This window comes from Alternaria metachromatica, assembly GCF_023757995.1.
Source record: "Alternaria metachromatica strain BMP 0045 chromosome Unknown scaffold_1, whole genome shotgun sequence".
NCBI classification, from domain to species: Eukaryota; Fungi; Ascomycota; class Dothideomycetes; order Pleosporales; family Pleosporaceae; genus Alternaria; species Alternaria metachromatica.
The window spans coordinates 1795418-1823357 of NW_026055492.1; the positions used below are offsets into that span (position 1 = coordinate 1795418).

At 55.1% G+C, this 27940-nt stretch overlaps 8 protein-coding genes across 8 annotated transcripts; 1 reads left to right on the forward strand and 7 right to left on the reverse strand.

The window, feature by feature from the left end:
* Positions 1-675: 675 nt before the first annotated feature.
* On the reverse strand, positions 676-2626 carry RTC5 (Restriction of telomere capping protein 5; the record flags this gene model as incomplete). The annotated part of the gene is made up of 2 exons (XM_049327543.1): positions 676-2498; positions 2584-2626. 2 exons carry the CDS (start codon positions 2624-2626, stop codon positions 676-678), a joined length of 1866 nt encoding a protein of 621 aa, XP_049193688.1.
* Positions 2627-3099: 473 nt separating this feature from the next.
* Positions 3100-6210, reverse strand: J4E83_000583 (uncharacterized protein; the record flags this gene model as incomplete). Its single annotated transcript, XM_049327544.1, has 1 exon — positions 3100-6210. The coding sequence occupies one exon, from the start codon at positions 6208-6210 to the stop codon at positions 3100-3102; it is 3111 nt and encodes a 1036-aa protein (XP_049193689.1).
* A 780-nt stretch (positions 6211-6990) lies between these two features.
* J4E83_000584 (uncharacterized protein) lies at positions 6991-8761 on the reverse strand (the record flags this gene model as incomplete). The annotated part of the gene is made up of 3 exons (XM_049327545.1): positions 6991-7188; positions 7234-8023; positions 8070-8761. The coding sequence occupies 3 exons, from the start codon at positions 8759-8761 to the stop codon at positions 6991-6993; spliced, it is 1680 nt and encodes a 559-aa protein (XP_049193690.1).
* Positions 8762-9817: 1056 nt separating this feature from the next.
* On the reverse strand, positions 9818-12072 carry J4E83_000585 (uncharacterized protein; the record flags this gene model as incomplete). Its single annotated transcript, XM_049327546.1, has 2 exons — positions 9818-11850; positions 11910-12072. 2 exons carry the CDS (start codon positions 12070-12072, stop codon positions 9818-9820), a joined length of 2196 nt encoding a protein of 731 aa, XP_049193691.1.
* A 1044-nt stretch (positions 12073-13116) lies between these two features.
* On the reverse strand, positions 13117-15738 carry J4E83_000586 (uncharacterized protein; the record flags this gene model as incomplete). Its single annotated transcript, XM_049327547.1, has 1 exon — positions 13117-15738. One exon carries the CDS (start codon positions 15736-15738, stop codon positions 13117-13119), a length of 2622 nt encoding a protein of 873 aa, XP_049193692.1.
* A 4234-nt stretch (positions 15739-19972) lies between these two features.
* Positions 19973-21919, reverse strand: J4E83_000587 (uncharacterized protein; the record flags this gene model as incomplete). Its single annotated transcript, XM_049327548.1, has 5 exons — positions 19973-20701; positions 20751-21099; positions 21146-21432; positions 21482-21635; positions 21684-21919. The coding sequence occupies 5 exons, from the start codon at positions 21917-21919 to the stop codon at positions 19973-19975; spliced, it is 1755 nt and encodes a 584-aa protein (XP_049193693.1).
* A 646-nt stretch (positions 21920-22565) lies between these two features.
* On the forward strand, positions 22566-25102 carry J4E83_000588 (uncharacterized protein; the record flags this gene model as incomplete). The annotated part of the gene is made up of 3 exons (XM_049327549.1): positions 22566-22574; positions 22740-24819; positions 24897-25102. The coding sequence occupies 3 exons, from the start codon at positions 22566-22568 to the stop codon at positions 25100-25102; spliced, it is 2295 nt and encodes a 764-aa protein (XP_049193694.1).
* Positions 25103-25426: 324 nt separating this feature from the next.
* Positions 25427-27693, reverse strand: J4E83_000589 (uncharacterized protein; the record flags this gene model as incomplete). The annotated part of the gene is made up of 3 exons (XM_049327550.1): positions 25427-25971; positions 26019-27551; positions 27615-27693. The coding sequence occupies 3 exons, from the start codon at positions 27691-27693 to the stop codon at positions 25427-25429; spliced, it is 2157 nt and encodes a 718-aa protein (XP_049193695.1).
* Positions 27694-27940: the final 247 nt, after the last annotated feature.

The following is a 27940-nucleotide window of genomic DNA, read 5'->3' on the forward strand; positions in this document are numbered from 1 at the left end:
CCTCCTCACCCCTAACCGCACACAATGCTATCCCGCGCCCTCACCCTGCCCATCCGGCGACCATCCACCTTCCAAACCCTGCGCACCTCGCTCCGCACACGCACCCAACACATCCACACACCAACGTGCTCCTGCGTCCGGCCCAGCCTCTCTACTTTCCGCTCTGCACCCAACACTGGAATCCGCAGTCTCATCTCCAGTTTCGAGGGAATGAGCATGGGAGGAAGGATACAAACGCGCGGCATGAAAGTACGGAGTTCAGTCAAGAAGCTGTGTGATGGATGCAAGAGTGTGAGGAGGAAGAAGGGACGATATGTGTATATTATTTGCTCGAAGAATCCGAAGCATAAGCAGAGGTGAGTTGCGAGACGTGGATTTGGGTATGGATGGTGGGTGCTAACAGCGCGTAGGCAAGGATAGATGGGCTTTTGGATATTCTAGGAACGACGCGGGGGCATGAAACGACGTGATTGATGGATCGGAGAGTACAAGTGGGAAAGAGGAGGAGCTGTATCATATGTATGCATAACAAGGCATCACAGGCGTTTAACGCGGCACTACGAGATTGGGATAGGACACTCAGCTACTGCAACAAATCGAACTCGACTGCACTTGCAGGATAACCTCGAAGCCATAACACTCGTATATATCATTACATCGTAACCCGCCCTCATCTCAGCCCATACTCCCCCCACTCCTATCCCCCGAAATAATCCCCGCCATCTTCAACAACTCCCTATCCATCTCCGCGTCCCCCGTCCCCAGATTAACCCTCCGCCTAGCCTCCGCCTCCCTCTCCTGCCACGCCCACTCCCTCCTCTGCTGTTCCGCAACCTCATCCCCGCCACACCCCCATACCTCCAAACACTCAATCTCAAAGCGATCCTGCCAGTCCTTCTTCTTCCTGCCAGGCAACTTGCTCGGATGGAACGAGCCCCCGCCTTCAGACAGATGCGTGAAGATGCCGAATTCGAGCGCGTCGTCGAGGTGCAGGGAGACGGGGCCGGGGCGGAAGGGCGAGTGCGAGAATTGTGTCGAGGAGGCGGTTTGAGTTGGGATGGGGGTTCCCAGGCCAAGTCCCGCGGGGTGGGTGGGCGATTTGGAGAAGTAGGTGTAGTCTTTGCTGAAGGTAGAGGCGGGGAAGATGTCGTGGGTGGGGGAGAGTTGGAAGAGCTGGGTGGAGGAGTCGCCGAAACAAGTTTTGCCTGTGTGTTTCCATTGCGAGGAGATGTAGGCGCCGTAGATGAGGGTTTGGTTGGGCGCGCTGGAGGTTATGCTGGAGGGGTGGCGTTTGGGTGGGAGCATGTCTTGTAATGCGCGTTCGCGTGTGCTGGAGGGTGTTGCGGGGAGGAGACGGCCTTTTACGAGGAGGATAGTAGGCGCGCGCCAGTTGAAGACTTGCTTTTCGAAGGAGCCCATGCTGAAGCCGTGGATATTGCCGCTGTATAGTGGACGTAGTCTGCGGAACAGATTGCTGCCCTTGATGAAGAACGAGAGTTGGCTGAGTGTAGTCAAGTTCAAGATCTCTCCCGGTTCCCGTAGAACTGGCTCCAATTCTGCCTTTGGCGGAGGTATCACAGGCTTGCTCTCTTGGGTGGGTGAGCCAGAACCTGCCTTCTTTTTGGAGAGGTCAAAGTCTTTCGCAAAGAGGAAGTGCTCGAAAAGCGGGTTGAGGCCGTTGAACAAGTAAGGCATGGTTGTTGAGACGACGGTGTTGAACGTGCGATATGTGACACCGGGGTGGTTCTCGACGTTGAAAGACGACAATATGACATGTGCCGCCTGCCGTAATTCCTCAACCCTCTTATCTGAGAGATCCGGTGCCAGTGACGAGAGACTTTGCTGTGCATCGATCGGCGCAATGAGCAGCAGCAGCTCCACCAGCTTGAGGAAGTTGTCCGTCGGTATAATCGAATGATGAACGTTAGTCTGTTCCCCATGCTTGAACGCATCGATCGCATCCATAGAGTCCAATGCAGCCAGCACCAACTCATCATCATCCTCGTCTTCTCCGTCCTCCCCATCATCTGGCGCATCAATCGCCCACCCCATATTACTGCTCCCGCCCTCCACCTTCTTAGCTTTATCTTCCACTTCCTTCTCCTTATCCTCCAAACTCGACCGAATCCCCTTATCATAAATTGCCAAACTCCTATAAACCTCCCTCAACCAAATCTCCTTCCCCCTCTTCTTAAGCACAGCCCCATACCTCTCCGTCAATATTGTAACAACCTTAAGCAACGCCTCCTGCGTAAGTATAGCCGGGGCCTGACTCGGAAGCGGGAATGCGCCAAGGTAGCTAGCCATCTGAAAGACAACAGAGCCCACGCCAAGCGCATCGGGCAGTTCGAGGAAACGACATAGTGTGCTTTCGCTCCAGTATTGCACGCCGGATTCGGTGTCGGCGAGGGAGCGGAAGACGGAGTTGAAGCAGTAGAGTTCGAGCGGGGAGAAGCTTTTTGACGCGAAGCGTTGGGCGATGGTTTGGGAGAGTTGCTCTGGGGTTTCGTTAGTTGGGGTGTTTAGGCGGCGACTGGGTAGCGGCGGGTGTAGAATGGGAAGTAGTGGACTGCGTGTACTTACCCAGCGTCAGTTGCGGGGTATCGTGCGATGCTCCTTGACCCATGATCGCGGTAGCTAGGCGGTTTCGGCGCGAGGTGGCATGAGCGGGGAAGTACCTGGGTTGTCGCGTCGCGATGCTGTTGTCAACGATGACGGAATGTGGGTTATCTCCGATAACACCGAGATTCTTTCGACGCGTACGTTGTCTATTCTCTTCTACATCGAGGTGCATCTGCCGCTTGTCGTTTCGTCTCGTCAACAGTTTCAGATCGAACCTTTGAATTACTTCTACAGAATACGAAGAATGCCGTCGCTAATGTACAGCGTCTTTTCCATGCATGTATGCTACGCGACGTAGCGACGCGATGGAGCAACGCGTTGAGCAACGATCTTGCGCGGAAAACACCACACCACTCAAGGGAAAGAATAGACATCTACTTACAGAGGATGGTAGAATCTGATAAGCTAGACGCTCACATTGCGTTAAGGTCTTGCTAACCCTCGTTCTGATACTGATAGAGTCTACAGTGCACCAGTTCATCCCCTACCCCGTCCGCGTCCACCCCGATCACCGCGACCGTTTCCTCTGCCACGACCGCGTCCACTCCCGCGAATCCATGTTGGCGCATCTCCCATAGTGAAATTATCACTTGGAGGAGGTCCACCTCGACCGCGGCCGACACTATAGAACCCAACGGGTGGAAGAGGACCAGCAGGAGGCGGAGGAGGGAACACAGGAGCTGAACCATCCAAGCCACTGCCACGACCCCCGCGGCCAAAGCCCCCACGACCGAAGCCTTGGACGCTATGAGAAGCTCCGCCTCGTCCGCGTATAAAGTTCATGGTGTTGCTGTTGTAAGGCGGATGGCCTGTACTGGAACTGCTCTGTCCACCACGAGTACTAGGTTCATCGCCACTGCCGCGACCACGTGTGGACGACCTAAGCTCATAACGAGGTGCTTCGGCAGAACCTTCCACGGCAGGTCCGTTCGTATCGGCAGTTGTCTGACCCCTACCGAATCCTCCACGATGTTGGCCACGGCCGCGGTGGAAGCCTCCGCGTGCAGCATTCTGCAGATTTTGATTGTCCATGGCTTCACCGAAATCATCCAAATAGTCCCACATGGATTGAGTGTCTGTCTGGGCTGGCGAGGATTTTGCCACTGAAGCCCACGTTGGTGCTTCTGACGAACTTGCCATGGAAGCCCCCGTCGCTGCTTCCGACGAGCTCGTTGTGGGACCCCACGATCCAGGTGGATAAGGCGAAAACTTAGACTCGAAATGGCTTGCCTTTACGGACTTCCGTTTTGGGGCAGGAGGAGCGACGTATTTGACTATGAATGTAGCGCCATATGTTCTCAATGCAGTTTGCAGCTGTGGTAGCATGGAGCCCAAATCGCTTGCTTCTGGAACCGGGCGACGAGCAGTCATGGTGTCAGCAAGAGCCTCGTCGTAGGCGTACAGTTCCTCTTCGATCATTCGCTCAGTAGCCGATTTGTTAGTTTCAGGCACCCTCTCTTTGACCCACTCTTCCACTGTACGGAGAATGGTATTGCCTTGCTGTTTGAAGTGGAAATCGACAACGTCTTTCCAAAGTGGTGGCGGTTCATCGAGCCAAGCTAGAATGGCAGTGCGTACGGTATGGTCACGAATCTTTCTGTTGTACATCGCTGAAGGCCCGTTGGGGCTGCGAGTATAGCCCGCTTCCCTTCCTGGTTCGTTGTACCATGGCTCCTCGCACAGTATCATTGCTTGTATGGAGATCAATACTTGTAGCAATGTCGACTCCCCAGAATTCCATGGCTCTCCAGACCATGTACCAAGTAAAGATAAGCAAACTTTACCGTCTGCGTAAAGATTTGGGTTGATGTTTAGACGACCGCCCGCTGTTCCCTTAAAGTTGACCTCCGGAGGGAGGTTCGGAAACATCTGGCCGCAGAAGATGTCGAACTCGAAGAGGCCATTTTCATACGGTGTATCAGCAGGTCCGACAATGACGCACTTGAGGATATCGGGCCTATCCTCGCAATAGCGTACGAAGATGCCCGGTGGCAGGCCCGTTTGCAGCGTCGTAATCTCTGTGATCAACCGCTTGAATCTTCCCGGCTGGGAGTCCATGAAGCCCTTCGCTGTGTTCCAATAGTAATGAGTTTCTGACATCAGCGTGGAGTCTACATCCCTCAAACCGAGGCCATCAGGTACCACGACGGTCGCCTTGCCGCCTGCGCTATCGGTCGCTGTGATCATATGCGTTTGAATGAATTTGGTAAAGATAGCAATGTGGTCGCATACGTAAAGCATTGTCAGGTCCTCGTCATCCTCGAAAGCTTTCGGGTTCGTATTGAAGCTCTGTAGCATCAGTGAGCTCTGAGTAGTGAGGTTTCGTAGACATTCGGCTAGAGTGGTCACCCTCTCCTTTGCATCGGGTACCCCATCATTGAAAGAGAGCGTGAGCAAGTCTATTGTCTCAGGCCGCGCATATCGAGGGCCAAAGAGCGCTGCCTTCGTACTGGAATGCGAGCCAACCATAGTCAAGAAGGAGAACAGCGCTCGATAGAGGTATTTGCGGTTGGTCACGTCGGTCAACGAGTCGTTTCGTAGGAGCTCTGCGCAGTATGGGAGGATCTTGCTGTTGTTGAGCATTTCCAAGATAGCACCGGGAGGATCGAAATCGAAGCAGGTCTCCCGCTCGAGAGAAGGAAGCAGATCGGTCAAGAAATCCAGGACTGTGATGCTGAAGTAGTCTTCTTTTTTCCGTGCAATCCGCGCCTTTGACATGAAGTCGTCTTTTCTGTCCACCACATGTTTCGGTTTGGGTTTGGGTTTGGTGGGGTTGGGCTTCATCGAGTTCATAATGTGTTCAAAGCCGTTCGGGGTTGGTGCTTTCCCATACATGTCTTCTAGTGCTTCAACATTGAAAGGCAAACCGTTGATATCATATCCGGCTTCGCCATCGTCTTCAGAGGTGTCGTCGTCGTACATATCGTGATCATGTCCACTGGAGCTCGAGGTATGCCCGCCGTAGCCCTTACCACTAGGCATGGATTCTCTCGAAAATCTGTGACCGCCCAAGGGACCTGTATTTAACCCTCCGCCGCGGGTAGACTTCTGGATCTTCATGGCCTTTGACTTCGACTCCGGCTTGACTTGTTTGGACATGTTCCCGAGATTTCTGGACTCCCAGATGCGCCGATCGAATCCACAGAGGAGTGCCCAGATCAGGAATAACCGCCCGCCCATACAACACCATGACACGTTCTGTGAGGCAAACCCGACCTTGGATGACTTTGTGAAAGTGACTGGCTCGCATGCGATGCATGAGCGCGTGTTGCATTTACTGCATCTGAGATTGCAGGATAACTGATCCACTGTACCGTCCGCCCAGTCTTGAAACAGGTTCCGAATATCCAGTTCCGATGAAAAGAACAGGTCGTTGCATACGCGGCATCTGCGTGTTCTGAGGTGATTTGTGAGTTTCGCGAAGGTGTCTAGGGTAACATAGTTCGACGGCGTCTCGGGCTGGTAGTCTGCGATCCTTGTATTGTCCTTGTCTGCTTCTTCCATAGGGTTGACAGGGCTCGTTGTATGCATGGCGGACCCGTCATCGGAGTCGTCCCTGTCTGCGTCGATTGGGTCTCCTTCCGACATCGTATTAAACTCTCACGATAAGCAAAGAGCCTAGAGGTGTTCCGTAGATCTTTGGGTGACAGCAGCGGGCTGGAAACTAGGCCGGAAGGTCGTCACGGATCTTTCGGTCGCCAGATACGTTTGCCAGAAGACGTTGTATGCTGCGAGCAAGTTGAGTGTTGATAACGATTGGGTAAAACAATGCTCGCACAAATACGCGGAATGCGAGGCTGGACCACGTTCACCCCAGCACGTGCCGCAAACCGCAAACGCTGCTCATGTGCAAGTTGCCGTGTAGCGAGCGGCGCAGTGACGGAAGAATACGCTGGCACTTCTGATGTAGCGATGGGGTGTGGAGAGAAGGTCAGTAAGAGCGAAAGGCAGCGACGGAAACGGAAACAAGGCTAACTACGGATAGACGCAGTCACCTTTACTTGCCTGGGGGATAGGTGGTCAGCCGCGCCTGCCCAATGGGAACTCACTGTTGTTACACAGGCGCCGCGGGTCTCAGCCGCGGAGTTGGGGCTGAGCATGTGACGTCGGTGCCTAACCACATTCCTGGGAGCATCTACATGATTGCGGAAACACGCTACGACCGCGCAGTCACATGGGCATGAATATCAGAATCAACAATTATGCTAAAAGCATGGGTAGGTAAGTGTCGATACATCTGGATCTTTCCAGATCGCTGTCTCATTCATGTCAAGGGTATGAGCCGACGGCCATGCCAATGACCCTAGCTCCTTCCCAATACGAGCAGCAAACCTATCCAAACACCGCTGCAGATGCACGCTCAGACGCCTACAACATGACCAACCCGATACCGCCCATGTGGTCCTTGCTCGACTGGTTCCGCGAATCAATGCCACCCGGTATCGGCGCAGCGCGGTAGTTGTAGAGGTAGTAATGCAGGGAGCCGTCTCCAGCGCCGAAGCGTTGCTCCTCCAGGAACAGCGGGTTATCGAGAAGGGTAAGCGCGTTGAAGACGTCAAAGTCGGCCTGGTTATGTTAGCAAAGATATGTATTGGAGGGTAGGGTGCTCACCTTCTTTGACAAAATCAACGCGTCCTTCATCAGCAAGTTTAGTCGCTGCTTGAGCTTTGTCTTGTCCTTGTCTTCCTTATCGAATGCTACTTCTGTACCGTAGTAGAAGAGGTATGCTGCCTTGATGGTGTTGTGCTTCTTGTTGCCGATGACAGTGCTCTCAAGGTTGTAGAAGGAGAAGTAGTCGGTGATCTTGTGAGTGTTGGGGTCCTCAACAACGTAGCTCCACACGACTTGCTCCTTAGGCTTCTCCTTCGGCGCCATCCAGTGCTCGAATTCGGTCTTGTTGAAGACTTGTGCCATGTCCATGCGCTCCAGGTATCGCCTCAGCAGATCAACAGCTGCGTCAACGTCCTTGGCCTCCATCTCGCGAAGTCCAGGGGTGGAGGTGGTGTCTGGGAGTTTGTACCGTATGATCTGGCGTTGCTTGGTGCTACCGTGGGGGAGAGGAGAGAAGCCGACATCGTAAAGCTTCTCCCAGTCGATGGCGCGGTGGAAGTAGCGGGCTGTTGAGACAGGTGTGGGAAGTAAGGAGCCGACAGTGTATACGGCCTGGAATGTGCCTTCGACGTAGCAGCGGCGGGTAATCTCTTTGATGAGGACGGGCGCTAATCGCTTGGAGCGGAGCTTCTTGTGGACGCAGAGGAAGTTGACTTCGGAGCAGTTGAGGACATTGTCGCGAACGCGCATTTGTATCGGGATGCCTGAGATGAACGCGACGAGCTTGCCTGAGGCGGTTGCGCGGACACCGACGTGCCATTCTTTCTTCCAACCAGGCGCTTTTAGGGCCCTGCTTCTGTTAGCTAAGTTTCCAATCCCTCTCTCCAATGACCTACCAGTTCAGGAATGACGGCGAGTACTTGAAGCGGAAGGTCGCATCCTTATCCTCAACGTAGTGGTTTGTGAGCAGCTCGTATACCTCCTCCAGCTGCTTCTCGTCCTCCAGGTCCATTGTCACCCACTCAAAGCCAGGGTACATTGGGCTGGGATTCTTGTCCACCTCGTCAATCTTGATCTCCTTGATTGGGCCGTCCTTGATCTTCTCCTTGTTCGCCATCTCCTCGAAGCTGGGTACGGGCTGCGTCTTCCAGAAAGCGTGACTAGCCATGTCCTTCTGGCTGCCCTGCGGCGCCAGACCCGTCAGCATCTCGTTGATGTTGAGCTTCTTGATCAATTGCGCGAGTTCCTCCTTGTTGTTGGCCTTGCCCTGCAGTTCGTTCGCCAGGCCGGGGTTGTTCGCGAGCAGCATGTTCATCGCTTCCTTTGGTAGGACGTTTCCTGCAGGCGCATTCAGGTCGGTGGTCTCGCCAGCCTTGCCTTTGCCGCTGATGGCATCCTTGATCTTGCGCTTCCTGCTCTTCTTCTTCTTTTCCGGTGCGCCCTCTGCGCCTTCCACCGTCTCGGTCGCGTCGTCGCCGCTCTCGTCTGCGGATTCGGCTTCTGCCTGCTTACTCGATTCGGCGACAGCTTCGGCCGCTGCCTGCGACGTCGCGTCGGGGTCGGAGATCTTGGAGGCTTCTTGGGGCATATTGGAGGGGCGTAGGGTGTGTCGGCGGGCTAGCGGGGAGGTGTGGCTGTTGTCGTCTTGCCTGGCAGCTCAGGAACAGGTAACTGAGCACTGAGAGCTGCTTTGGGTGGGGCATGGAGGGGCACCTCGAGTCGCGGCTGCACTTGCCCTGTGCCGTCAGCACCACAACTTCATTCACACATACACGCGAACATGGAGACTGGTCATCGATGATCACAAACAACTTGGATACTCGTAATATGACTTCATTGATTAAGCGGTTGTAACGCGAATCTCAGTACAAGATACAAACAGGTGGGTATCTTCCTAGCCAGACTCCAAAACACCCGCCAAACGCCGGCCCTGAAAGGCGCCCAAAAGCAACAGTAGCAAGGGGTATCGTACAAAAGAAAACGCTCTCAAGATGCCATCGCGTCCAAGATCCACAACATCGCCACCACGTCCTCCTCATCTCACACTACATCACTCATCCACCCCTTCTACACTCACTTAACCCGTGTCCATACCATCTCAGCATCCACATCACAACCATCAGTCGCTTATCCATCCGTCCAGCACATGCATGTCAACACAAACAAACCCTACCCACCCCACCATCCTTCAGAACGGGACTTTCCCGGGGTAAACCCCGGTCTAGTCACTCAGGCACCGTAAAGGGCTATACCTGCTGCATCGGATAAAGGTGAGGAGCTGGTGTAACAAGACAGTCGGGCAATTCAAACAACACATAGTGTGTTCTTGAGCTTCAGTGTCTTGACTCCAAGAGGGTGGGGAGGGCTTGCTGGTAGCGGCGCGGTGGGGCACCCGGTGAGGCGCACGAATGCGCTACTCACCCTATAGGTGGCACAGGGCCGCTACCTTGTCAGTGTTGAGTCTTGTGTAGAGGGAGGAGAGGCGGTGGTGGTATTGAAGTGGATCGGTGAGGGGAGGTGGAGGGGGGTTTCAGTAGGTGTTTACCAGGGTGTTTGAGTGGCGCTGGTGTGTGATGAGGATTCGTGGCGTTGACATCGTTTCTCTCATGTTCGTTGGTATCCTCGGTCAGAGCTCTGTCCATGTCTAGGCAAAGTCCCTCCTGTAGAGCGGGAAGTCCGTCGTCCTGGGCTCACCAGTCGGGCACGGATCACTCGAGTAGGCGGGCATCTTGGGCAATGAAGCCGTCTTGTGTTTGCGAAGCGGCGCAGTACCGAACTCCATCTTGGCAGTAAACTTGCGGAGCTCAGCGGCGTCGAATGGAGCAACCTTGGGCTTCATGGCCTTAGGATCACCCCACTGCGCAAGTTGGCCCTTGGCGGCAAAGTCCTCGATCTGGGGTCCAAAAAGACCTTCAGGATTGACGTAGACCGGGAAGCGCTTCTCGTGGATGTTGAACGGGTTGTGCTCAGACCTGTAAACGGGAATGTTGAGACCAGGTATGGCGCCAGAGAAGACCCAGTGATCCTTGACAAACGGATCGAAGTTGTCGGGAACGTTACCAGGGCCGTTGGCTTTCCAGGCAAGAATCATCGACATGCGCATGGGTTCCTTCTCGTACTTCATGGCGAAGTTTTCAACTTGCCTTAGGTATTCATGGCCGAGATCCCATTTGTTGACGGCCCGAATCGAGTGTTCCCTATAACCCATGTAGAAGCCAGTGCGCGGGTCAGGTTTAACGCGGAACTCAAGCTGGCTGGGCTGGTAAGGATGTTTGGCGTTGAGATCGTTGGGCCTTCGACCATGGAGTTCGTTGTACAGAGCGTTCAAGATGGCGCAGAGCAGAAGACGGAAGTAGTTGTTGTCGTGAACGAGCTCGATGATCGTTGCACGGTAGCCAACACACTTCTCGCCAATCTCGCGGCTGTTAATGGAGTCGTAGTGTTGCTCCATGTACTTGATTTGAGCTTCCAAACGAGCTATGTCTTCGAGGGATTTCCACTGTCGCAGCAAAAGGAGCGCGATCTGGCTGTGGTTGTATGTGGACGCCTCGCAGTAAGCGTTGTGGACGTTGTCTTCGTAAGACTTGATCTCGCGGGGCGCCAAATTGTCAGGTACTTTCCTCTCCAAGAGACGGATCAGGGTACGATTGTAAACGGCTTTCACCAGCTTGAGGCCTACCCAAATCCCACCGAGAGCCGTCTTGATCAGCCCATTGGATACGGAGAGCATTTCCCGAAGGCCCTTCAGGCCGGTCTGGTAGCATCCTAGCCAGATGTGCCAAAAGTACGCATCTTCGCTCCCGCCGAAAAGACCTTCCATCGTGACCAAGCTGACATCGCGAGAGTGTGACCAAATCTGCATCCAAGATCGGATACGGAGCTTGATCACAAGAACGATGAGATTCCAGCCGAGAAAGAAGATGTCGCTCAAAGCGGCCTTGATTATCACAGAGAACTTGGTCTCCGGTTGTCTTGGTCTGGCGGCGGCAAGGTCTGGGAAAAGGCACTCTCCGATGGTAATCCTGGTGATAGGTCGATCGAATACTCTGTCGATGCGACGCGTGCTTGTCCGGGCTTCGTACCAACGTCTCGCTTGTCTAGCAATCCATTGTACTGGGGCGGTTGCAACCGTCTTTGCAAACTGTCCACACAGGAAGAGAATGTGGCCGATGGGCGGCAGTTGGAAGTGGGCGATGAGGAGGAGTGGATACGAGAAAAGGACTTTGATTATCTTCGGCCATACTACGTATCCTTCTGACCATCCGATCAAGTAGTCGGTGATCAAGCCTACCCAAGCCAGGATCAGACAAGCATATCCGATACGGCAGCCAGTGTGTTGAAAGGAAGCGTCGATGTATCCAGGGATCTGACCCAATGATTGCATAACGTGATCCTTGCCTTTGACGATGATAGCGATCCATGAGGCCATGACGGCGGCGGAAAAGACGGCGGCGAAGATTGCGATGACATCGAACGTGGAATACTGAGGCGTCCACATTACGTGTGTCGCAGTCAGGCGATCTTGATGAAGCTCATCGGAAAGAGCTCGGGTGCGAGACTCAGCCCGAGTGTAGTCAGGGGAGGGGTAGGCGTAACCGTCTATAGTAGAACGGTCGGACTCGGGAACAGGGGTGGAAGAGGGGGCCGGGATAGCGTGGGTGATGGCGGTAGCAACAACTAGAGGAGATGTCAGTCATCGTATATATCAAATTGAGCACCGAGTAGTCGAAACTTACCACCGACGGTTTCAGTGAAGGTGACAGTGATGGTAGGTAGAGGTTGTTCAAGCACGAGATAAGTCTTAACGACCATCTCGACATCGGACGCCGGTAACGGCCATTTCGCACGATTCCAGACGGCGATACCCACCAAGTACAGTAAGGCGTCACCCCACCACATGATGTTGGCGGTTGTTGTCGCGCACTATCAGAATGACTGAAGTATCGTGGGTTGAGGTGTCAGTGTGAACGGTGTCGCACTGCGAGCTAAGCGCAAGCAAGCTGGTGGGAGTGGCAAGAAACAGGTGTGATCAAAGAATCGTCAAGATGGAATAATCTTCAGTCGCCAGTGCGTAAACAAGAAGTCGCAGCGGCGGCGGGGGAGCGCGCTTTTATGCACTCCAGGCAACGAAGCTTTAGTGCGATTAGGTGAGCGACGAGTGTTGTTTTGGACCCTTTTTTGCGGTCGTGGGTGTGGGGGACCATAAGCGGGGTGGCGGAATGTTTGTTTCATTGAGTTGTTGTGGTAGCCTTCGGGTGTTTGGTGGTTGGGAGGTTTGTGTGGTGGAGTGAAAGGGGAAGTTGCGATGGGTGGATGGAAGGAACCGTGGGGACGCGGGAACATCAGCGACGCGAGATAGCGTGAGGAACACCAGAAGCGTGTCTACTAATTCCGTACGCATAGCAGATAGACATGGTGACCTGGGTTACTGTTAGTATGTTGTTCAGATGCGTGGTCCTTACCTGTACCCATCAGCAACCCAACAACGCTCACTGCACACGAAAGGACCAAGTAATTTTGACGAACTATATCATTCCCACTACATCAACCCGACTTATGTAGTCTCTGCGCTATGCTACTCACTATCCCCTTCTTCTGGTACTGAATCGCGGCTGCCGTTGACATCAAACTCCACCTCAGGGTATTTCCCACCAACCGTAACAAAAATACATTAGATCCAGTCCATCGGTCATGACAAAGCGTCCACAGGACGGGTATATAAAGAGAACACACTGTATGAAGGAGTAGTAAACCAAGGAAAAAGAGATACGCCCTGCGCTGTGCCGTTCAAGGGCACACGCCCGTCCTTTTGATATCGTACATTGAAATTGCGACAAGAGGGAAATGTAATGGAAAAGAGAGATGTATGATGTGATGGCGAAAAGACAAAAAGGGTATCGCTATGCAGGTGAAAAGCAAAATCTTGGGTCTAAGTGTAGATGCTCAAGCTCGGGATGAGGTACTCTGTGGTCCGCGTATCGTGGTGCCGTTCTGGAACTCGATTGTGAAGTTGACAAGGTCTAGTTCAAAGGGGCCGACGTCGATGCTGCCGCTGTTGGAGTTCCCGTTGCGGTCGTCTGTGAGTAGGGATTGTATGGACTCCTGTGCGCTCGCGGCAACGTCAAGGTCTTTGCTTTCCTGAAGCGCAAGGAGCACCGCTACACGGGCAAAGTCGAGAGCATTGATGTTGCTCGAGATGGGCTGTGTTACGAGCTCCTCCGTCTGGGCTTTGGCTTGTTCGTTAGGAGTCTCAGCTTCGTCAACCTGGCCGACCGTTTGGCGCTTGCCTAGATGACCAGGGACCTGCGCAGGATGAGGATGATGGAGTACTGGGAGCGTACGCGACGGGTGAAGTGCGGTCCTTGAGTCCATCGAATGAAGACGCTGAGGGATTGAACGAGAAGCAAGGCCATTGAAGGTAATGAGGGCGTTCTCGGCTGCGCAACTGAGCGAGAGCTGAGAGAACAACGACAAGACACGGGTGGCATCTAAAGGAACGTTGAACTTGGGGGCGGTCACCTCGATCAGGCGAGGAATACCAGAGCCCATCGTGGCGTTGTTGGCAGTGCCCTCGATGCTGGTTGTGGTGCAACCAGTAGCATCGTCGTTCGTACATGTCTTTCCTGTGAAGCCGTTGATGCATACACAATTGCACGATCGGTCGCCGTTGAGGATGGCGACACCGCCGTTCTGACAGGTAATGATACCGCTACATTGGTCGTTCCCTTGACCCGGCCCAGACGTGGGAAGTGGTGCAGCAGGTGCGTTGGGATTGTTCATGTTGTTGTTACCCCCGTTGTTGCCTCCGTTGTTACTTCCTTGAGTCTCTTGAGCGGCAGAGGTATTGGCGCCCTTGTTCTGGTTTGGTAGGACGACTAGGAACACGGGAATGACGACCGCGGCAGCGATGACGAAAAGCAAGACTATGAGGAGCGTGATGAATGTCCACAAGGGCATACCACAGCACCTTCGACGCGGCTTCTGCTTTTCGTTGCTAAATCCAGAGTCGGTGACACCGTTACGTCCGTTACCACCCGACGGCCACTTCGTCATGCTGCCGTTGCGGAAGTTCGGGGTACCCCGGCCAGAGCGGTTGGGAGTTTCTTGACCTGGTGGTGGGAAAGCGGCGAGCATCTCAGACAATCCAGACTGACGAACTTGGTTCCTGTCGGGAGCACCAGTTTCCCAAAAGTCCAACCCAAGTCGACTTGCTGTGCGTCCGCGATCAAGGTTCGCTGCCAGTCGCGTGGCTCTTCGAATGAGATCTGGCAGGCTCGTCAAGCTGCCGCGCGCTTCAGCGTCCCGGACCGCGTCCATGTCGAGCCTCGCGGGCCGTCGCATACCAGCGCGCTCGGACATTCCGGGGTGTCGCAATTCCTGTTGGAGTGGTGATGCAGTCCCAACGTTTCCGGCCTTGCTCTTGAAGTCCTCTATCGTGTCCATGGAATCCATGGAGACGGACCTGCTGAGAGGATGTCTTGAAATACCCGACGGACTGCCATCCCTCGCTGCGAGTGTTGCGGCTCCGATGCCCATGGCCCCCGCGCCAAGCCTAGAGCCATCAGACTTCTTCCCTTCAGGTCCACCCTTCTTGTTTCCAAAGCTGTCCACTGACTTGATAGTCATCAGCGATGGCTTGGTCCTCCTGCCCAAGCTCGCCTGTCGCAGAAGGGCGGGCGATTGCTGTACGAGGCCGCTTCGGTCGTCGGAGTCGGTCGGGGTCGGTGAGATGGTATCGCGACTGTTTATGGTCTCGCCGTCATCCGAGTAGAGATCGTCATCGGGGTAGAAGTCATCCTTGTTAGTCGGGAATACGTTGCTAGAAGCAAAGGACCCGCGTTGTGACTGTATCCTTGAGGAGTTGTTCTCCGACTCCTCGACGATGGGTGACACATACGACATCTGCGTGTAGTACGACGAAGGCCCTCTCCGCGAAGAGGGCGGTGGACCGAGACTTGGAAAGCGTCGCGCTTGTTGGATACTTGGCATAGGCGGTTGGGGTACAGGAAAGTCGGGTATGGAGCCTATCGAGGAGTCGGAGGCTATCGACGAGGTAGTGATTGGGCGCGAAGATCGAAATGAGTTAGGTGAGAAGGTGTCGGCATTCGGATGTAGATATATTGATGTTGGGGAGGTCGGCGAAGGAAGATCGGGCGAGAGCTGCTGTATAGGAAACTCGTCGGATACAGGGCGTGCAAACTGTGGCGGTGGTCTCAGTCTTTCTGGAGAGCGAGGTGGTAAGACAGGTGTCGGATCGGCTTTGTCCCTAGTAATGTTTGGCAGTGGCCATTGTGGTGACGGCGATCCCGAATCAATGTCACCTCTGCTTCCCGAAGGCGCCGGTTGCTGTGACTGTTCTACACGTTCCTGAGAGTTCTGCATGACGAGCTGGTTTGGTCGCCGGGGAAGGCCAATGATCTTCGACGTGTCTGGGAGTTGGGTCCTCTTTTGCGCAGCCTGCATCCGCTCTCTCGCCGCCCGTACCGAGCCCTTCTTTGCGTCTCCATCGCTGCTTGCGCCTGTTGCACCGTATGCCGCGGCGCCCAGTCTTGGATCGTAACTCATGAATTAGATGTCGAAATGTTGACGGTAAATGTGCCACTAGACACAAGTCTGGCTGTAAAAGGTTGTTGTGCGACGCGAGGTTCACACCCTCGGTGCGCGTGACTGGTAGAGTCGTCGAGTCTGCTCCAGGCAACGTGTGGGTTGTAAGAGTGTTGAATGTGGGTACTGTTGTGCGACTGTTGACGCATACGCACTTGTTGCAAGACAGCTGATGGCCAATGCGGACATGTATGACACGCAGGCCCCGGGGTACTCGAGCTCCCGAATGCTGGTCCAGGTACCTTCTCCAAATTACAGGCAAAGAGGTGGGAGTAGGGTAGACTCCAGGAACAGACGCGGTGATTTGATACGTGTCGGTACACGCGGAAAGCAGCGATTCCTTGCGTGAGCGACAGCCAGTTGCCTGAGGTTTCAGAGATTCAGGAACCAGGAGGTGACTGATACACCGTATCAGATATCGACTAACCTACTCCCACAGATCAGAACGAGTCCTTTGCATGATCGGTGGTGCTCAATAGGGACTCAATAAGGACAGCAAGGGCTCTGCGGACGGAGAGTACACCGTGATGCAGAGTATAACCGAGCCACTATAGCCCAAGAGCCTATGCAGCCCAGCAATAACATGCCAAATACGACGAGAGCGGACGCAGAGGCGAGGAAGAAGGGAAGGTGTAACGTTCTCTGTTGCAGCACCGTGGCGCTGATCCCAATGGGGTTTCATAGAAAATCCATGTACTTACAGTAAGAGGTTCGCAGCCAAGTCAGACGAGCGTTGTCGGAAGAACGGCTATCGATAGCACGCGATGAACGAAGGCGGTTGAATAGAGTGACAGGCCGTTGAGCCAAGTATAAGGAATATGTACAAAGGGTAAATGCGGGGACTAAGCTACGCGGAGGTGTCGAAAGTAGTAAAAAGAAAGTATAATAGTTAGGATGCGACAGAATGGTGGTGGCGCAAGAGCTTCGAGCTCGCGAATGGCTTCAGGCCGAGATGGAATGGAAAGAGTGAGGATAGGCAAAAGGCACGAGAGACAGCGACGACATGTCACGCAAATACAGAAACTTTGGAGTGGCAGGCAGGGCAGATTGTGGAACACGCAAGGTTGGCATGGTTCAGAGTTAGAAGCACGGACTAGAAGGTGTAGTGCAGGAAGCGAAGACGCCACGACATGCGCGGGCGACTCAGGGGCCTCGTACTGGTCACCGTCTATCGAAATCAGCATGGTGCGACAGTCGCGGGCAACGCACACGCTCCCGCCTCAGCACGAGGTGAGGAGAGGGCCCCAAAGATGCGCCCAACGTGCGCTGGTGCGAGAGCGTGCGCCGTTTCGAAAACGTCCGCTGCATTCACTGTGATGAAGGTAAGTTTTTCTCGAGGCGCGCCTGAGAAGCTATTCGTGGTTGTCAGCACTTGGGGCGATCCGGTAATGTTGTAGGATGCTTCAGATGCTTGCGGCCATGGTGTGTTTTACATAGCATCACCTTGCGTAGACGAGGCGGGCCCGCGACTCGGTCTCGAGTGTCGTTCCGGCCAAGACAGCCCAGTTTAGCACTCGCGTGCTGTTCCTGCATGCATGACGCTTTTTTGGGCCATGCAATACGCCTACTGCGACGCTCACAAAGGGTGCCTGCAGGAGTGCGAACCATTCTGCCTGAGAGCGCCGTTGACGATGTGCACAGCAACGTTCCAACGCTGTCACTAGGGATCCTAGTGATCGGGGAAAGGGCCGAGCCAGCGAGATTGGACGCAGGGTCGAGATCGAAGTTGATTTTGCGAGGCTCAGCGAATGGCTGTGAAAGACGGGATTGATATTAGATGCCGAACCACGGTGACCGTGATGGCGGGATCGAAGGTGGACAGCTGGGAGTAATCAATTCGAGGCGTCCCATAGATAGCGATCGACAAGCGAGATCCAGCGGCCTTGGTGCGTCGATTACACCGTCCCGCGTCTCGTCCTACCGCGCCAAAACCTTGACGTGAGGTCTCTGAAATATCCCAAGGCTGACACTACCTCGCGCAATCACCGGTAGAGTTCGCGCAGAACCTTGGATGTGGCCGTTGGGCAGGCACCGGCTCAGTCTGCCACGTGATGTCAGCGTGGCGGAAATTATGGGCAAAAAAAGAAACATCCGACAACGCCTCTGTCGACTCGACCCGAGCAAGTGCTCTGTGCATACGGAAGCTGCGGTCGTCGCTACCAGATCAGCGAAGATCCCCACCTGGGCATCCCCGTGTACCGCACACGTCATATATGGATCTTATACCACTAGACTCATGTCCACACTATTGAATCTACTGAATCCTGCGGAAAAATGTTTACACTCCACACATGTGCGACTTGCTCGTGAGAAGAGTGTATCTGCAATCTTGGTATGCGCCTGTGCCACCAAAACATGGCGGGGGAGTAACTGCTCGGGCTCAGTTGGCAGGCACGACGGATAGCTGCAGTATGTAGGAGCGTTGGTGCAACTGCTGCAGCCTCCCTATTGACCTCCCAGCCACAAAGTCATGTACGACAACTGAACCCGTCCTCGAGTCATCGCTCGTGCAACGTCGAATACCCACGCGAACAGCCAAGCTCAGCATGTCCGAGATGACTCGGATGGCTACGGACGACGATGGAGAAATCGCGCAGCCGATCAACATCGCCTCTCAGCAAGTTCGTGGAGGGTGCAGGACTGAACTGCTCCTACAAGTTACTGAACTCCATTGTAGGGCATCGCCATCGGATGCAGCCGCACATTCCGCAAACCCGTGACACCCGACCAGAGCTCTGGGCATTTACTGCCGCATACTGGGGCTTCTCCAGACGGAGGTGTAGCCCTCGTGCCATCACATGGCGCATATAGCCAGCTATCCACGGACATCTTCACTGCCCACGGCCCTGCTCAAATAGCGACAGCATCTACGCTCTCGAGACCATGTGCAGTTCCAACCTCACCTTCTCGAGTAGCCAATATTCGGGTCCGGCGTGCGAACAATGGCTCAACACTGGTACAGTCACCAGCTCGCGCTGGCCATGCCGCGCGGATGAGACAGATCTTCGAGGATGCCGGCCGTGATCATCAGCCCCCTCAGCCTGAGCAAGGCGTGTCATATCCCCAGCTACCAAACATCTCCAGAAAGGCCTCGCCACCGATCGAGCACGGTAGGAATGAGCAACACTTCATTCCCATGCCGTCTCCGGCACAACGTTCAGAGTCTCCATGCATGTCGAGGACGTCGTTCCGCATGATATCGCACGCGACGCAGGCCAATAGCCCCCGCGTATCTGAGCAGAGTTCAGAGGCATGGTCGGACGACTCTGGATATTTCATCGCAGGCTCTCGAAACCGCACTGCCAGTCTTACTGGTCCGCCTAGAGATCGTATCAACGACTGGCTTGCGAGCACATCTCTACACGAACAGGAGACATGCGGTATAGAAGATGTACTCGACTACCAGTCTACTAGCCATTTACCGCGCTCTTCGTCTGGGAAAGATGTCTTCAGCAAGGATAACACCCAGTCACCCCATCATATCAGCACAACCACTATCCCAGACCCGTTTCTCGAACCCGACTCTACCCTGCGCATCTCCCCCCTCTTCAAAGCACTCCCTCCACGGCGCCCTCGCAATCAGCCACACACTCCAACCCAGACACAAACGCCTTCTCCAACGACTGTCACTATCCGCCCTCACCAACCCGCAGTAAACCGCCCGATCCTCGAAGAGGGCGGTATTCAACTTAGCCCTCTTAGCCCCAACGTCTGTATCGAGCGCGGTCCGTCTCGTTACCATTCTACGCGTACGTCGCCGATTAAAGAACGACGAGCGTTGCGGTATACTATGAACGGGAGTGAGAATGAAAACGAAAATGGCGGTGTCGGACTACAAAAGGGGAAGGGCAAGGAGGTTGTTGATGCAGAGGTACAAGGTAGTCCGCTTGCGCCGTGCAAGATCGGTGTCGGAACGAGGTTCCAGCATGCAAGGCATGGGGTGAGGGGAGTGGGTAGGCTCGGTCGGTGTTTGGGGACGTGAAGGGTCGCTGGTAGGACGATTCAACCAGTTGAAAAGAATTGAATAGAAGAGTCAGAAGGGGGCTGGCCATTGGGTATTACTGCTATATCTCAACATGGAATACCCATCAACACAGCAGAAGACTTGGATAGATCGATAGTATAGAGTGGAGCATATGACATTGCATTCGTACAGGCAACTCGTCCACAACGAACGTGATATATACTTGTATATTCATTGTCCCTCCTCCGTCTTCTCCTCACCCACCTCATCCTTGATAATCCTGCAAATTTGAATCTTACTCTTTCCCGCCCTCAGCACCAGCGCCTCCCAATCCACGAGATAGTGATACGGATTGAACTCCTTGCCCGGTTCGATAGTCGCCCACTTCAACGCGGTCGGGTTGTCAGGCGGACCAGAGTTGGGTACGATGACGTACGCGCCCTTCTTCGCGATCAAGCGGCTCGCTTCGGATTTCGAACTCGCGAGACCGGCGGCGTGAAGGACGTGCGGAAAGGATCCGGCTTGGAGCATGGAGAGGGGGAGTGTAACGACATCTGACTTGTCGTGCTGAGGTCGTTCGGGTAGAGTGGTAGTTGTTGGCTGTGCGGTGGAGGAGGCGGCGTAGGCTTTCTTGTATTCGAACAGCTCTTTTTCCTCCTTCATGTGTTCCTTTGGCTCGTTGGTGTCGCCCTCGTCCCTGGCAATCGCGTTCCTCAGCGAGAATAGCGAGAAAGTATGGGCTCCCTGGCCGAACGCGTCCTTGTGTGCGGCTTCGGCTTTCTTCGCGTCTGCGGCACCGTGTGCTAGCTCGACAATTTCGCGGGCGAGTATGTGTTGGGCGTTGCGCTTGGATGGGTCTTGGTTTTGGCGGTTCATTAGGAGGCCGATCTCGTCAAGGGGGAGGAAGGTGAAGAGCTTGAGGTAGCGTTCGACGTCGGCGTCTGCGGTGCGGAGGAAGTACTGAATAATTTGTCAGTGATAGCATGGTAAAAGATTGCGGAAAGTGTACTTGGTAAAGATCGAACGAGCTCATCATCTGGCGGTCAAGCCAGACTGCATTGCCCGCGCTCTTGCCAAACTTCTCGCCAGACGCTGTTGTAAGCAGTGGTGTGGTGAGACCGTAAGTTGCTACGCTTGGGTCTTCGTCGCCTTCTGCTCCGTTGTCCATGCGATGTATCTTGCGCATATGACTGACGGCGCCCATGCCGGCGATGATATTTCCGTACTGGTCAGATCCGCCTATTTGTAGTTGAACGCCCTGGTTCCGGTACATGCTCCACCAGTCGTAGGCTTGGAAGAGGGGGTAGCTAAACTCGGATATAGCCATACCCTCGCCGCTTTCCATTCGTAGCTTGACCCTGGACGTGTGAGCAGCATTCTGCACTCGAGATATGAAGGACTTACGAGTCGCGACTGAGCATAGCACCCAGGCGCATACCAGATCCCAGATCCCTCATTAGCTCAACCGCACTGAGCTGGGAGAGCCATCTCCTGTTGTTGAGGATATCCTGCTTTCGGCTGACCAGGGGGGAGTACTGGTACTTGATGCCCAGGCATTTGACATTCGTCCACAGCTTGTCCAATTGGCGCTGTATGCTCTCCACATTCATAGACTGCACATCTTCGCCTTGTCGAGAGCGAGCCGTTGTTCTGCCAGAAGGGTCGCCAATCTGGACGGTGCCTCCTCCTAACTAGCCATGATTAACTCGCGTTGTGTGCATCGAGTCGCGGGTGGCTCACCAAGCTGACGGTGTAGTAGCCATGGAGGTACATCCAGTACAGCGCCATAAGCGGGAGAAGGTGGCCGACATGTAGAGAGGGGGCTGTAGGGTCTACGCCGACATATGCGCCGATGCGCTTCTCGGTGAGCAGCCAGTCGAGCGTCTGGCGTCCACTGTAATGATTAGCGAGAATTGAAAGAAGCCGTTCCTCATGTGCTCACCCAGCGACATCCTTTACAAATCCACGCTCTTCAAGTACGCTCAACATGCTCTGGTGCATCCCCGCCCGCACTTGTCCCGCATGTTCCTCCCATTGCGCCTGGCGTATTGCTGGGTCGGGCTCCTCGTCGGCCCATCTCGCTGCCGGTCGCTCACCACGGGCAAGCACATGCTGATGTCGTATGCATTGCCGACATACAAATGGTCGGGGCCGTGGTAGACGTCGTAAGGCTGACATGGCTGCCCATTGAGCGGCATCAAAACTTGGGCCCATGCCAAAATGTTCCTAAATGCCAAGATGGGAATTCAATGACCCCGATTGGCTGGAGCTCTAGTGCACCTCGCAGCTACCCCGACCTCCGCACACGTCACCTGCACCTCCTCGGCCTCTTAGTGCCTGCATATGCATCATTGTGCTGCTGAATACCTTAGTTGTTGGTCAATGCAAACTCAATACTCTCCTCATCATCCGTCCCGTCCATCGTGTCTTTCTGTGTGCTTTCTATCATTATCCTACTTGACTACATAGCTTATCCTGACTTTCTGCATTCGATACCATGTACGCCGCACTCAGCTGCCATCCTCCGCTGGGCCAGACGACTACCATTCCATCCGATCGAGAATCTGTGTGTTCAATCTGTCTCCCGACTTGAGTCTCATCTAATCACACACTCAGGTAAGGATTACTGTAGTCATTGAGAGCTCAGCCGGGCCGGAGAAGGCGTGGGAGGTCGCTTTGTGGCACAACTTTGATACTCTTGATCAATGGACAAGCACTAGCTTAAAGCCAAATGATGGGGCATGCGTGGTGAGCAAACGATCGTGCCACCTAAGCTCGTCAGAAGCTAATCGCAAATAGACGGTAGTCAAGCCCAATCACTCAAATGTCCAACGTCAGTACTATACAATTGACTTAGCCGGACGACCCAAGCACGGGTCTTCCCTATCGTACACCATCACTTTCAGAGCTTCAGAAGTAAGTAACATTCGCTCTACAATGGGCTGGCTGGATTGGCCATGTAAAGCGATCAATCGCAAGTTGTCGCTAACATACCCAGAACGAACCGTGGAAGTGGGCCAACGAACAATTCTCAACCTCAGACGGTCGCCTCATCTACCAGTCACCAGATGCGTTGAAAGAAGATTTGACTTACTATCTCGAGGGCCTACCACCATTCCTCAATATATCCAAAGAACAAAGCGATACGCCCAACACCGTTCTGTGGGACCTCACCTACCCCATCAGTACAGCGTCAGGTAAGCAGCCCGGTCTGTCAGGCGAAAAGCTCGGTAAACCGACGAATCTCTCCCGCTGGTTCGCCGAAGTACGACTATGGGCTCCATGGCTCGCCCCGAGACAGGGCAAGGACCGATTCCAACCTGATAAGGATGCCATGTTGGCCGCATTCGAGCGTCACGATGGCACCCATCTGGCACTGCTTGCTGTAAGTGGATTAAGTGAGGTATTGACAACCCTCAACCACGACGGCGAAGGCAGAGTCGTCATGAACGCCAGGAACGATAGCGAAAAAGATGGCACTGTGCGTATCGTTGCTGCAGTGGGCATGAAGCTAGACGACGCAGTAGCAGCTTCGATGTACTATGCTCGCAAACTCGTAATGGCATACCAAGTATCGGCAGGACTGGTCAGCGAAGAAGAGAAGGCCTTGATTGACGACTTCAAACCCCAGTGGCTGGAGAACTGGTATGACGGCTTGACGTACTGCACCTGGAACGGCCTAGGCCAGAAGCTCAATGAAGACAAAATCTTCGAGGCACTGGAGTCACTACGCAAGAACGAAATCAATATCAGCAACTTGATCATCGACGACAACTGGCAGTCGCTCAACACCGAAGGCGGCGATCAGTTCGACAACGCCATGACAGAGTTCGAAGCAACCAAAAAGGGATTTCCTCGTGGCCTCAAAGCCACAGTCAGCGACATACGAGAAAAGTACAGCCACATCCGCCACATCGCTGTATGGCATGCCATATTTGGCTACTGGGGTGGCATTGCACCTGAAGGCCGCATAGCAAAAGACTACAAAACTAGTCTTGTCCAACTCAAAGACGGCGTATCCGGCGGCAAGATCACCGTCGTAGCCGAAGAAGACGTCTCGCGCTTCTACAAAGACTTCTACGAGTTCCTCTCTTCCTGTGGCATCGACTCCGTAAAAACCGACGCCCAATTCTTCCTCGACGAGCTCCACGACTCGGACGACCGCCGCAAGCTAATCAAATCCTACCAAGACGCCTGGTCCATCGCACAGCTACGTTCCTTCTCCGCGCGCGCTATATCCTGCATGTCGCAAGCCCCGCCCCTAATCTTCCACTCGCAACTCCCGTCCAACAAGCCACGCATGCTACTGCGTAACTCGGATGACTTCTTCCCTGAGGTACCGGCCAGCCACCCCTGGCACATCTTCTGCAACGCGCACAACTCCATCATAACGCAATACCTCAACATACTCCCCGACTGGGACATGTTCCAAACGAGCCATGACTACGCGGCTTTCCACGCCGCCGCGCGCTGCGTCTCCGGCGGCCCCATCTACATCACCGACGTCCCCGGACAGCACGACATCGACCTCATCAACCAGATGACAGGTAAGACACCGCGGGGCGACACCGTTATCCTACGTCCCCACACCGTAGGCAAAACAACACAAGCCTACAACGCATACGACGACACCGTCCTCCTCAAAGTAACCACCTACGTCGGCATGGCCCACACCGGTGTCTCCATCCTCGGCGTCTTCAACTGCACCCCCAAACCCATCTCCGAACTCATCGCCCTCGACGCCTTCCCCGGCGCAGAAAAGGGAACATACATCATCCGCTCGCACACAGACGGCCAGGTCACGGCTCCAACGAGTGTAGCAACTAACGACGCGTTTGTGCATATCGAACTTCCGGTTCGCGGCTGGGAGATATTGTCTGCGTTCCCGTTGATGGAGTTTGAACTGCAGAGAGGGGAGGGCAGCGAGGCTAAGGGGCCGCACAGAGTGAGTGTTGCGAACTTGGGGGTTGTGGGTAAGATGACGGGGGCGGCCGCGATTGTTAGTGCGGATGCGTATGTGGATCGCAGTTCGGGGCGACTGAGGGTTTGGACGAGTTGTAAGGTGTTGGGCAGGTTTGGTATGTTCTTTTCTCTTTCGTATCCCCCGTGTTGCTTCTCTTGGTGCTGTGTTGAGATATTTACTGACATGTCACAGCACTCTATGTCTCAGATCTGCCAAAGCGCTCCATCGAAAACGACTTCTTCGCTGTGTTGTTTGGCCGCCCTGTTCCTGCCCATTGTGTCAGTGTCAGCAAGGAATGCGAGAACGTGCTTGAGATTGATACGGTGCGGGCGTGGAAGGAGACTGATTCGAAGGCTGGATGGAGTAATGAGGTTGTTGTGGAGGTCGTTATACGATAGCCCTGTACTGCTCGGAGAAATATCGTGAGAGGGATAGAAAGGGGATATTTGTAGAAAAACATCATCGCATCCAGAATCGTCATGTAGAAAAGACAAGTCTTTCACTTCCAGGTATCTTATATGCATGCAAAACCCACCACTAACGCCCCCACCACCAAACTATTGTGCTCAGAGAGCAAAGGAACAAGAGCTGTACACTTTTATCAATTCCGCCCATTGCCCTAATCGGAAACAATGCGTCATTCATACAGTTGGCATTCCAAGGCAAAACATGGCGGTCGTACGAAGTCTGAACTGAGGTTAACAACACGGAACCGAGACTCATCATAACTTGACGCCCCAAACACCACGTCCACCCGCGACGCCAACCCACTCGCCGCCTTGCCCTGTCAGAGCGCTCTGAGGTGCCCAGCTGATGTTGCCGACTTCGTAGTCGCACCGCCAGCTGGCGTAGGGTCCCTTCTGGCCCACGGGCACATTCTGCGCGCCTGCGGCTCCGTTGGCGGGATGTGTGGTCGCGGGCTGTACAACGGGTGGCTGTGTTGAAGCGTGTTCCCCGCTGATTGTCGCGCCGTTGTTTGCGTGTAGCAGGTCCCAGATGAGGACGAGGGAGTCGTCTCCACCAGAGGCGAGCATGCCTCTCCGCGATGGGTTCCACTCTATGCTGTTGACGGACGCAGAGTGGCCGCGCAGTTCGAGTAGGGCCTGGCCTGGTTGTCGAACATCGAGGATGCGGATGAGGTTTGAGTCGGCGGCGAAGGTAGCGAGGAGGTGGGAGTCGTGGGGTGATGCGGCGAGACGGAGGAGCGGGGGCGCATACGACATGGTCTGCTGGGCTTTGGTGGGCGACATGCGGCCTGTTGGCGAGCCTGGGTCTTGTTAGCAATTGGCGCCGAACGTAAATACAAAAACTGACCCTTGTCTTTGTCGCCGCCCTTGTCTGAGGGCTCGTAGATGATGGTGCTGTGCTCTAAACTGCGGAGATCGAACATGCGGACACTGCCGTCGGCTCCACAACTGACAAAGACATCGACACTTCCCGCGCAGAAGCGTACATCGAAGACCTCCTTATCGTGGGCAATCAATTGGGTCTTGGCGGTAAGCGAGGGTATGTCCCAGATGGTGCAGGTCGTGTCTATGCTGGAGGTGATGATGAGCTTGGGCGACATGGTATTCCAGTCGAGGGAGGTCAGCGGCGCGGTGTGTTCAGGGGTCTTGGAGTTGGAGAGGAGCGCGAGCGGCGTGAGCTTAGGGAGCTGGGGCTCTCGTGTGTTTACGGAGGACGAGCGCGTGATGGTGTTGCTCATGTTGTTTCCGGAGGCTTGCGGCAGCGACCACAAGCGCAGATGGTCGCCAGACGTTGCGAGGAGGTCGGTCGACTGCTTCTGCGACGACGGCGGCTCCCATAGTATGCGCGTGACGGGGAAGGAACATGTGGCTTCGGCGATTGCGTTGTACTCGAGGCCGTAGGGTGTCGCGCCGGGGGCGGAGGTGTCTTGGGGCGCTATTTGCGTGTCGAGAATGCGGATGAAGTTGTGGTTGTCCTCGAGATAGCTGCCGACGGCCATCTTGCCGGCGCTGTTGCCGCCCGGGACGTTCCATTTGCACCAGTCGTAGGCGTAGATGCTCCACGGGGCGAGGTAGTTGCTGTTGGAGGGCACCTTGTTGCCGTCGCTGACCATGGTGTTGCCGTGTCCCATGCCCTCGTGGTCCATGGTCGAGTTTGCGCGCGGCCTGATGTCGGCGAGGCCCAGGGGCGACTGCGATGCGGCGCCCGAGGGAGTCGTGGGGTAGTACTTCTGGGCGGGCGTGCCGGCTTGGTACTGTTTCTGGTCGGGGGTGTTGGAGAAGGGGACGTATTTCTGGTCGGGGCCCAGGCCAGCTGGGCTCGAGCGCGAGTAGGAATGGGCCGAGTGAGGGGAATGTTGGGGCTGGCTGATGGTGTTGGAGCGCGTGGGCAGCGTGTACTGCTGGGCGTTGCTGGCTATCTGCGTCTGGGTAGGCACGACGGGCGCCGTGTAGGCGTTGGCGGGCGCGGGTCGCTGTTGCTGCTGCGGCCCCGGCGGCTGTTGTTGTGGCTGCTGCGCGGGCTGGAGGGCGCCGGGGACTGCCGGGGAGCCATACTGGCTGGTCTGAGGGGTTCCATGGTCGATGTTGATGTTGGGCGCCGAGCGGTAATTGTCGGGCGAGCTGTACAGGTGCTGCTGCTGGGGCTGCGCCGACGCTGATGCGGGCACCTGACCGCCGCCAGAGGATATGTGCAGCTCCTCGTTGGTGCGCCGTCGCGGGGCGTCGAAGCTCGAGGTGGCCTGGGGCGGTGCGGTCGAGGGCAGGTAGGCGTCGCCCTGGGCCGGCTGGTTCGCGCTGCTCTGGGGCAGGAAGGCGTCGGTGCCGGCGCGCGTGGTGCCCTGGGTAGCCCCTCGCAGATTGCCTCCAGGCGCTCCTATGCCTACAATTGCGAGATACACATCAGCCCACGTTCACGGCGGTGCCCAAGGCCACTATCACATACTCCCCAGCGCCGACGCCGCTGCAAAGATGCCCTGCGCCGGGTCGTTGTGCGCATTCTGGTGGTGGTTTCCGAAAGGCATGGCGCCTGCAATTGCTCTACAGAGTACGCTGGCTCGGGCGGAGGAAAGAGAGACTCGGGACTGTTGCGGCGCGTAGTCAATCGTCGAGAGCTCCGCTGTGGTTGGCCTCGACTTGCTGGGCGCCCGCGGCTGTTTCTCGGCAAAAGTTCCCCACCACCCCTCCGCCCTCCCTTCACGCTGCTTCGGGTTACCTCCATGTGACACAGGCTCGCTTCCACCATGGTTATGATTCATGATCTTCGATACC